This window comes from Epinephelus fuscoguttatus, linkage group LG20, assembly GCF_011397635.1.
Source record: "Epinephelus fuscoguttatus linkage group LG20, E.fuscoguttatus.final_Chr_v1".
In the NCBI taxonomy this organism is placed as follows: domain Eukaryota; kingdom Metazoa; phylum Chordata; class Actinopteri; order Perciformes; family Serranidae; genus Epinephelus; species Epinephelus fuscoguttatus.
The window spans coordinates 34,141,002-34,151,807 of NC_064771.1; the positions used below are offsets into that span (position 1 = coordinate 34,141,002).

The 10,806-nt window shown below is 42.4% G+C and overlaps 1 protein-coding gene across 1 annotated transcript; it reads left to right on the forward strand.

Annotated features, from left to right (window-relative positions):
* The first annotated feature begins 5,314 nt into the window (after window positions 1-5,314).
* Window positions 5,315-10,806, forward strand: LOC125880600 (microfibril-associated glycoprotein 4-like). Its single transcript, XM_049563198.1, has 6 exons — window positions 5,315-5,452; window positions 6,049-6,204; window positions 7,692-7,730; window positions 8,720-8,816; window positions 8,895-9,062; window positions 10,321-10,806. Exons 1-6 carry the CDS (start codon window positions 5,447-5,449, stop codon window positions 10,575-10,577), a joined length of 723 nt encoding a protein of 240 aa, XP_049419155.1. The 5' UTR covers window positions 5,315-5,446; the 3' UTR covers window positions 10,578-10,806.

A 10,806-nucleotide genomic window follows, 5' to 3' on the forward strand; every position in this document is an offset into this window, starting at 1 on the left:
GTTACATTTCATTTACTAAGAAAACTTTGTTTCTGTATGAACTGAGGAAACCAGGACCACGTTTAACAACAGCGAAACTCTGTTGAAACATCAGTTTATTAACTGTTTTAATTGAGTGAAAATATTCATCTACACCTCAGCATGTTTATCACCCTGTATTTCTACTTTAGTGATCATTTATTGTTATTGTTGTTTATTGTTTTGTATGATTCCATTTCTGTTTTAACTGATATTCATGATGATTTCCCGAGTCTTAAATAAAGGTATGAATGAATGAATGAATGAATGAATGAATGAATTGGATCACAGTGTTAACGTGTTGATCTGGTACACATCAGCCTGCCGCATCATCTGATCTGATTCATACATGTTTGTTGTAATTCAGGATGAAAAAGCGTTAAGTCCGTCAGCAGCCACAGAGCTGCAGCCTGTTTACACTGCAACTACCAAATGTTGAATAAAGGCTGGCTGTATGTTCACCCCTTAGGTTTGTTTGCTTGTGAGTCAAGCAAACAACACTATCATGTAATAGAAAGTCACACTTTGAAGGAGGAGACAGCAGTGTGCTCCAGGACCGTCATTATCATGTGAAACTCTAAGGACAAGGACCACAGAGTCAAAACCTGTCAGTGTTTTAATGTTAGCAGCCATGTTTTGGAATAAAGGCTTTTTAACTTGACTCAGATGCATCTGTTCCTGCTCCACGCACAAGTGCCTGAGTTCATCCTTTCTTTCCATGTGCTGACTATCATATAATACTTTCACTTCTGTAGGATTTTAAATGAATTCTATTGGTTATTAAGTATGTTTATGTCGATTTTTTGGTACTTCTGATACTTTTGAATACTTCAACCCCCAAATGACCATTTGTGTATTAATTACTCAGCCCAGGTTAGGGTGTATTCGTCGCTTGTTTCGACGGAGAACTAAGAATCCAGAAAGGCGAATATTTTTTATGATTTGAAGAAAACGGGACCGTGTTTAACAACAGCAAAACTATATCAAAACATCAGTTTACAAACTGTCACACAGCTCAAACAGTATAATCCAAGTCTCCTTTATCCAGTTGTATGATCAGTTGTGCACAAAGACGTGCATTTTTGCTAAAAGAAAAACATCACTATTTAAAACACACCTGGCACAAGTTTCCGCCCTGAGCGTTCCAGAGCATGTGTCTGCGTTTGAGCTTCCCTTAACCCTCTGAAACCTGACAGTAAAATGGTATATCTTCTAAAAACAGGGAAGGAGGCAACGAGCCACAAAAGAGGAAGTGACCCGAAAAATTGGCAAGAAATTTGTAAAAAAAATAAAAATAAATAAATAAATAAAATTCAAACAACACAAAATCATAAGTTTTAAATGTGATAATAAGAACAATAACAATAATTCTAAATTATTATAAATCTAAATTGCCCGAGCTCTGTCCTTATTTTCTCTAGCTTAACAAAAAAAAAAAAAAAAAAAAATCTAAATCTTTTATTTTTCTTGCAATTTCCTTGACATTTCTCAACAAGTTGCTCATTGCTTTTTTTTTCGGTGGGGGGGGGGTATGTTTTCGATAGAAATTGCACCAATTTGCTCAGGGCTCATAGGTGATGACACTCCTTTATTAAATATGCAAGTGGTGCATTATGTAATATTATATACTTTCTCATAAATTTCCAAAACAGAATTCTGAACTAAAATAAACACCTAAATGTGTATTTTTAATGTGATATGGAAGCAAAATCGCCCAAAATTTCAAAATTGATCAGTGCATGAAAAACTATGTCTTCATCCAGGGGGTCTGGCCTGAAGTAAAAGTACATGATCGTATTATCAGCGGTGAGGGGAGTATTCAGATCCTTTATTTAACTAAAAACATTTGTGTTGTCACTGTGTAATTTTGTGTTTAAACACAACATTTGGTGAAGTTTCAGTACTTTTAGTTTAATAAAGGATCTGAACACTTCCTCCACCTCTGATAACACTACCATGTACTGTAACTTAATTTAAATGAAGTTGCAAGCAGTCAGATTCAGCCCAGCTCTCCACCACAGTGACTTCATGCTGTCAGCGGGGGGACGGGATCATCTGGACCGGCACACTGTCGGTCGCACTGTCCCGTCAGCCTCACGAGTGTCCGGTCCTCTCCTTGCCACCAAACAAACACGGCGACACACAAACCAACGCGGTGACGATGAATAAAAGTTTACCTGGTTCACAGGGCTCCTTCCTCCTGCGGCCCCACAGGCTGTCTCCATCTCCCTCGGCTGCTCTCGGTGTGTTTTCACGGCTCCAGCTCCTCCATCCTCCCGCTGCGGGAGGCGGGGTCCGTTTAACAGACACACAAACCGGTTTGATGCTGTTCCTGCCTGCGTGTGTCCTCCTGCTGCCTTGATTGACATGTTGGGGGGGGGGGTCTCTGTCTGCAGGGCTGGAAGTAAAAGCACCTATACAACAATCTAAAATACAAATAACAATAACATGTTCAATTAACAGTAGGGACAGTGGCGTAAGGTAGTGACAATGGGCCCCAGTGCACACTATTATGAGGGGCCCTATTACGCCCTAGTTACAAGTTATGAAGCATGCGCGCACACACAGTTTTAGGTGTATATTTTAGCATATTTTACTGCCGCGTTTACGTTACATCCACCTGCAGATACTTGATACTGGACACATTAACACACATATTACACAGCAATCATCATTACATATCTGCATAAGACAAATCTACAAAAGAAAATAGGAAATTATTAGTTTAACTTGATCATTTTTTATTGGTAAATTATAGGTTTTTTAAATAAGTTTATAATTTGTTATAGATTGACACTGTTTTACTGAACCAGAAAACCATGATGGAGATGGGTTTGCCTTATTTAGAGCACGTATGGAAAATTTTTGTTTTAATGTGAGTTCTTCTTTGAACACGGGCACATTTCCATGTGGCAGTTGGGCCCCTCCACCCCATGGGCCCCAGTGCATTGTCTATATTTACGCCCCTGAGTAGGGGGCAGTCATTAGATCTGTGCTCCCAGAGGGCACCCTCAAATTTTCAGAATTTGAGGTCAGAGGTCATCAAAGGGACATTTCAGGAATAAAGTGGGATTTATAGTTGTGTGTCAGCTCTATGAGGAGCCCACACCTCTGTGAGCATTTGTACTTGTGTGGTGGTGTGTCTGTGTCACTCTGCAGTTACACCTCCAAAACACTAGTGGGCGGTGGAGTTTCTGTGAAGTGCTGTAAAGTTTGATTGATTGAAACTAAATCACACATTAAACACACATTAAACATGACTTAATAGAGACAGTTTCAAACACAAGTACACAAATCAGCTTCACTATAACTCGCAGCATTCACAGACAAACACTTGTCTTCATCTGGACACATTTTCCCCACAAATACAACATGCTAACGTTATTAGCACAAGTCTATGGCATTTTACATTGTATAAATTAGCCTAGCAGCTAGCAGACTTTTCCTCTGCTCATATGAAGCCAGGGACAACAGCAACATTTAACAAAGGTAACGTTACAAAGTTCGTCTCCATTACAGCTCACAAGGTTCACCGACAAAACAACTGACTGACTTGGAGACGAGGATCAGACAGTGCTAACATGCTAACTCATTTCCAGATTTTAGCGTTCCCTCCTGGAGCACTGTAGGCCTATAGACAGTCAGTGCGACTAAGCTTACTGCGACCTCTGATGTCTCACTGGAAGTTGCACCCATAATCACCTCTACAGTCAAGCCCTCAGGAATAAAGTGGATGAAATTTATGGTGATATTTTAAACCCACTGTGTAAATGTCTGGAAGAGAAACATGGAAAAGCTGGATGTCAAGATTTTGACATGTAAAAATACTAAAAGTCACTTAAGGTGTCTTAAGCAGGTTTTATACTTCTGCGTCAAATTGACGCTGCACCTCCAACGTAGCCTGACGTGCACCTCCCCAGAAATGTAACTACACGTCACAGTGACGCAGACTTCCTGTCTGTCTCTGTAAGATGAAACCATTTCCCTCAGTGGAAACAAAGCTTTTATTTACTTTAATTTCACGGGTAAGGAACAATAAATTGTGAAGACAGTAAAGCCTCCACATACCATGTGTGATTTATCCTGGCTGAAATATGAGCAGAGGAAATCTCTGCTAGCTGCTAGGCTAATTTATACAATGTAAAATGCAATAGACGTGCCTGTGCAAGCTCAAGAGGGCAGATATCTGTCTGTCATTTTTTTGATGTGGCCAATCAGAGGCCCACAGTTCCCTGTCAGTTAACCAGTGAGATGCTATGACATACCGCAACAAAATACCGTCTGTCTCTGCAACCTGGTCTCACTCTGAGTTGTCAAAATCCGGCGCCTGGGCAGTGACTTGCGGCGTCAGAGACTGACGAAAAAAGCTGCCCGTTCCTGATGACATGATACAAGGCTGGAAACGTGGTGGGACAAGAACGAAAGTTAAGGTGGCAGAAGTATGCGTACAGTGGAGGTTAGGGGTTGTGGATGGGCTCAACAACCTCAGACTTTCACCCTAAAGAGAGCAGTGTTCACATCCCGTAAGATTATTAAGTCAGACCATGTTCTTTTTTTAATAAACCCGTGTGTGTGTGTTGCTGAAGGAACAAAAACTCAGTTGGCAGTGTTATACTTACATAGTGCTTTTATTTTGAAAGAGACTGTTTGCAAACTGTGCATTTCCTGTGAAAACAGAAGTGTATTTTGAAAACAGACAATGCATGTAACAGGCTGAAGTTGACACAGCGTCCCAGAACGTCAACAACCAACACACCCAGGGTACCTTGGACGTCATATGTGGACGTGGAAAGTCCATGACCAAACGCGGACATGTGACGAGGTCACAGTGAGGATGAGTTGGTCTCTGCTCAGGCAGCACTCACACATCGGTCCACATCAGTCTGGTTGGCCGTCACCTGGAATGTGACACACCAGTAAAAATACAAACAAACAAACAAACAAAAAAACAGGCATTACTTGTCTGCTGCAGAACCGTGTACACAGCCCTATCCCACTGTCAAGTGTTTTGTGTTTAAAAACCCACGTACACGCGCTAATTTCGGAGGTCAAACAGTCATTGTTCATCACTCAAGTCGACGTTATGTCACAACAGTAAGACTGGACTGCATTAGACTATACAGGTGTACCTAATAAAAAGGACATTGAATGGAATTAAAGCCAGTCTTTAAAGTCAGAGGTTAAAAAGTTCCCTCACTGGTCCTTTAATGGAAGCAAGTCGTGTCAAGTTTGGGTGCCAACGATGTTACGTAATCCAAAGGCAGACACAGACTCAAGGACATAAATTTCCACCTGCGTGGCGCAATGTTTAACCTGTGAGAAACAGCAGCTGTTCAGTAATATTTGGAATATAAATATGTGTCAGTAAGAGCGTCCAAACAGACCGACGTCTGGATTTTCATCTGATCACTTCAGCAGAAATCTGACCATGAAGGTAAGTCTCAGTATGATTATTTAAAATAATAATTTTATTACAGTGATTTATTTCTTGTTTCTGTATTTAGCACTTACATTTAGACGGGTGACCAAACATTTTCATGGGAAAAAATTTCAAAACTTTTCCATGACTTTTCAAGGACTCATAAGAAAATTTTTCGAGATCATTCATAACGTATAAATCGAACAGAACTGTTCAGTATACTTTACTCCTAATGTCAGTTACTGTATGAAAATTAATCAGCAACTTTTTGCAATCTCTAGTGTTATGTTCATATTCACTTCAATAATGATAATAAATTCTATTTATATAGCACCTTTCAAGACACAAAGTGCTTTACAAAACCGAACAAAAGACAAGGTAAAAGAAGAAAGAATACACAAAAAGTAAAACGTGCAGTCATAAAGCTGATAAAATCAAAGGTCATTGAGTTTGCAGCTCAATGGTTGGTTTGTAACTGCAGAGTAGTAGAAGTAGAATCCTGATCAGAGGCCTGAACCATCTCAACTGGACCCTTTTGACGTGACGCAGCAGCTTCACTCTACAGAGAAACTGTGGTTTTAATAAAACTGAATTTCAATCTTCTGTTCCAGCTGGTATCCGTCATTGTCCTCCTCCTGGCTCCGGTGTTGACCAGCAGCTACAAGCTCGTCCTCCCAGTGGACTGCGGTGACATCTATAACAATGACAACACCCAACCCAGTGGAGTGTACACCATCTATCCCATCGGAGCCACGTCTGCTGTCCAGGTACACTTCATCCTCTCTGGGACACAGAGTGACCTTTAGCCTACCATAAACTAGTAGACTTTTAAAAGACTTTGAGAAGACAGTCTGACACCCTCTCACATCTAAAGACAACGTGGGTCACACACACTAGAAGATTTTACAAAGACTGGGGATCCTGCAGGGTCACTGTTTACAGGACTACAACTGGACTTCTTTTGAGATTATTTCCCATCCTGCTCCTGGTGAAATATTACACCAAACTCCCTTTAAGAAACACGACAGATTAACAAGTCCTCAGCAAAAACACATATTATTCTATTAACATCATTATTGTACTTCTGCACTGAATTAACGCTGTAGTACCTCTTCCCTTGTGCCGTGATCCCGGGACCGAATTTCCCTCTTAAAACTCCTTTGTTCTCCTCCACGAGCTGCGCCAACAGCAGGCACTGCTCTTCTGTCCAGTTCGGCTTTCTCGTTCTTTTTTTCTCCATTTCATTCATTGTTTTGGTCATTCTGCCAAATCAAACCGCTTTTTACAAGGAGGCCAGCAATCACAGTAACTGCTGACAGCTGAGTCTGCGTCCACCATTACTATCAAATAGATTAAGTAGTAAAATTGCCAGCATGGCGAGTAAACATAACAATAAGCAAATCAATATAATGATCGGCATGTGAATGAGGTACGTTCAAACATTTTGAAGCTGTGTAACAATTAATTTAATTTTGCTGAGTTTCATCATCATGACATAAAATTATTTTCACGATTACACATTTCTTAATACGGTCTAAGTTCTATGATGGGTTCATTTCACTGTCTGTTCATTACTAGGAGCGCATTTGTTTTTCTTTTTTTTTCTTTATTCCTTTTTGTAACGACCAATCACAGCGTCATACCTAGCAACGGGGTCAACCACACCTCCTCACTAAGATAAAAGTTTCTGTCCCCTCCTTGCTTAGAGTTGCTCTCACAAACTTCCTGAATCACTCTTAAGGTAAGATTCCTTGCTAGAATCTTTGTGAATATGGGCCCTGGTTTACTGTGTCGTATTTGGTGCTGGAGAGAGTGTAACGATTGTTGTTGGCCACGTTCGTGTCATTTAACTTCAATATATCAACCAAAACTAAAGACTTAATTTTATCAGAGCGTCAAGATGAGAAAAAGACTGACCTACGACAACTCGGACTGAATTTTATGACCATTTTACACCAAACAATCAAGATCATGGGAACGCGCCACAACTAAGGTAAAACCCTTAGGATTTTATGACAAAAGTTTTCAATGTGTAAAGACAGTGAGATCATCTCTGACAGAAACATAGTGAGTTCTGACTGATGCTTCTGACTCGACAGATACAAGTAGTCGTAGTTGTAGCAGCAGCAGTAGTAGCTGTGGTGCTAGAAGGCACTAGTAGTACTGGTTGTGGCACATATGGATATATTTACTAGTTTCAAATGGATCAGGTTTATTAATGAGTGTGTGTGTTTGTGTGTGTGTTTGTGTGTAGGTGTACTGTGACATGGACTCACTAGATGGACGGTGGACGGTGAGTATTTCAACTCTAGTTATCAATTCCAGGACCTGTTCAGACTGATCGGAGGCCGTCATTAATTCCACCAAGTGCGCTCTGCTAACTATCTGATCTCTTACCAACAAGTCATCTTTAGTGAATGTTCCTAGTGCCAGAGGTGCGACCGAGTCGTTGTTTTGCAAGTCCTGTTTCCACACTGCAGTCTGACTGGTCAGTAGAGGACGGTCCCTCTGCTCAGGGCTGAGTTGTGTCTGGTTTTGAGGCTCATGTAACCTCTGTTCACACCGTGGCAAGTCTTATGGTGGGTTCATATTACACACTATCAGTCCAATGCAGCGTCGTACGGTGTCGGCTCAGATTGTGAACGACAACAAGTATCGTACGCAATAATCCATCCTTTCATCTTGTGTAGTGTCATAGCAGACGACAACCGACGCCACATCTGGGATGCCTCACAATGTCCCGACAGAAAGTCTAGCATGTTTGATTTTCTTTTTGTTGTTCACGACTTCTCTCATCACAGCCGTCACTTTGACCAATAGGAACACAGAGCGATCTGCTGCCCTGGAAACTGTAAAACAACAGCCCAGCCTTTTTCCCTCTAGGGATGTTACCATGACAGAGTATGAAAGGAGAAAATTAAGCAATAAAATTAATCTTATTAATCTTCATCTGAAACAGACTACATTATAAACAGGACTTTATTTATTAATCCCTCGGTATTTTTATATCTTTACTTTTGATCTGCTCCCGTTTGCCTTGGTAAAGTTAATGCATTGCACCGTCATTTCAAATTTACCAAGTGCAGAAATAGAAACGTGACATTGTGGTTTAAAAAGCCGCCTCCTTATAGTTTGAAGTAGCTTAGCCCCGGGGCCTGAACAGGGTTCACACAGCCTGATTCCTGACTGCAGGCCTACCACTGGTACAAACTTTGTGTTGAAACATGAGGTGTCTGATATTTTGTGTGTTTCACTAGTTAACCCTCCATCCTGTTCCTCCAGGTGTTCCAGAGGAGGATGGACGGCTCGGTGAACTTCTACAGGCCCTGGGATCACTACAAGATGGGCTTTGGTGTCGCTACTGGAGAGTACTGGCTCGGTGAGACATGAAACCAAACTAACAGTCCCGACTTCATCAGACTGTTTCTATAATGTTTATGTCTGTGTTGGTGTTCAGGTCTTGAGACTCTCTTCCACCTGACTCTGAGGAAAAAGTACGAGCTGCTGGTCGACATGGAGGACTTTGGTGGAAACAAAGTGTTCGCTCGTTACTCCTTGTTCTCCATCGATCCAGAGTCCTACGGATACATGCTGCATGTGTCTGGATTCACTGATGGAGGGGCAGGTCTGTAAGAGTTTTGTATCCACAATGTCTTAATTGAAGTAGCCCCTCTTCTAATTTTGAAAACATAACTTGGTTAAGGTCCAAAGGGTTCTGACTGTTGGTAGCTGTAATTAGTTAAACATGCTGAACTGTTGTTTTATGGCTTATTTGTTGTTTCAAAGTTTAAGCTAAGATAATATGAGCTGATTTGCCAGGAAGGGGTCCAGTTTCAGGGCCTCAGAATTGCATCTCTGCTTTTTGCAGACGATGTGGTTCTGTTGGCTTCATCACACCGTGACCTCCTGCCTGACCTGGGGCGGTGTGCAGACAAGTGTGAAGCTGTCAGGATGATTCAGCACCTCCAAATCTGAGGTCATGGTTCTCTGCTGGAAAACGGCAGATTGCCCTCTCCGGGTTGGGGGAGAGTTACTGCTCCAAGAGAAGGAGTTCAAGTATCTCAGAGTCTTGTTCACGAGTGAGGGTAGAATGGAGCGTGAGATGAATCGGCAGTTTGGTGCAGCTTCTACAGTGATGCAGGCGTCACCATTGTGGTGAAGAGGGAGCTAAGACACAAGTCAAAGCTTTTGATTTACCAGTCCATCTATGTCCCAACCCTCACCTATGGTCATGAGCTCTGGGTAGTGACTGAAAAAACGAGATCGCGGATACAAGCGGCAGAAATGAGTTTCCTCCGTGGGGTGTCTGGGCTCAGCCTTAGAGATAGGGTGAGGAGTCAGACATCCAGAGGGAGCTCGGAGTAGAGCTCCTGCTCCTTCATATTAAAGGGGTCAGCTGAGGTAGTCCTGGGTGCCTCCTGTTAGACGTGTTCTGGGCACGTCCAACTGGTAGGAGGCTCCAGGGCAGAGCCAGAACACAGTGGAGGGATTAAATATCTCATCTGGCCTGGGAACACCTCAGGATCCTCCAGGAGGAGCTGGAAAGTGTTGCTGGGAAGAGGGATGTCTGGGGTGCTTTGCTCGGCCTGCTGCCCCATGACCCGGCCCTTTTTAATTTTTGCCTTGCGGTCAGACAGTCTTTTCCAACAGGTTACTGAAGACGTTATATCAAAGCCACCAGACTCCACTGACAGTGGGAGGGAGCCGGAGCACCTGGAGGAAACCTACGTCGACACGGGGAGACCATGCAAACTCCACACAGAAGGGCTCCTCCAACCCTCTTCCCATGAGGCGACAATGCTAACCACTGCACCACCCCGCCGCCCTATGTCAATGTTAGCTGTATCATAATGTTCTGATTATACACTGTTGTGTTTCTGTAGGAGACTCCCTGAGTTATCACAGTGGACGTCAGTTCTCCACCTTCGACAGAGACCAGGACACCTGGGGGGACGGGAACTGTGCCAAATTCCACCTGGGGGCGTTCTGGTATGGACACTGTCAGCTTGCAAATCCAAACGGGGTTTATCGATGGGGGGCTGACAGCACACTCTCTCGTGTTGGAGTGGAGTGGCACTACTGGAAGGGCAATGACTACTCCCTGAAGGCCATCAGTATGAAGATCCGTCCTGTGCAGTAGTTCTCCAGGACCGACGTACAGCACACTATCAGATGATTTTTTTTATTTTTTAACTAAAAAACAAAAATGATTCACTGCTGGTTAAGATGTGACCTTCAGTCTGCTGGCTGCAAACTCTCTGCTGTAAAGTCAAACTAACTAGCTTCAACAATGTTTGTTGGAGGTTTGAAACATTGATGTGAACCATTATCTGCTGTATGGTGACAATAAATGAGAAGCTGAGCAGAAA

Bases quoted from the DNA above. Each gene is read 5' to 3' on its own strand.
- LOC125880600 (XM_049563198.1), top strand. The intron at 6,205-7,691 runs GTACACTTCATC...GTTTGTGTGTAG, and splicing joins GAGCCACGTCTGCTGTCCAG to GTGTACTGTGACATGGACTC. The intron at 8,817-8,894 runs GTGAGACATGAA...GTTGGTGTTCAG, and splicing joins TACTGGAGAGTACTGGCTCG to GTCTTGAGACTCTCTTCCAC.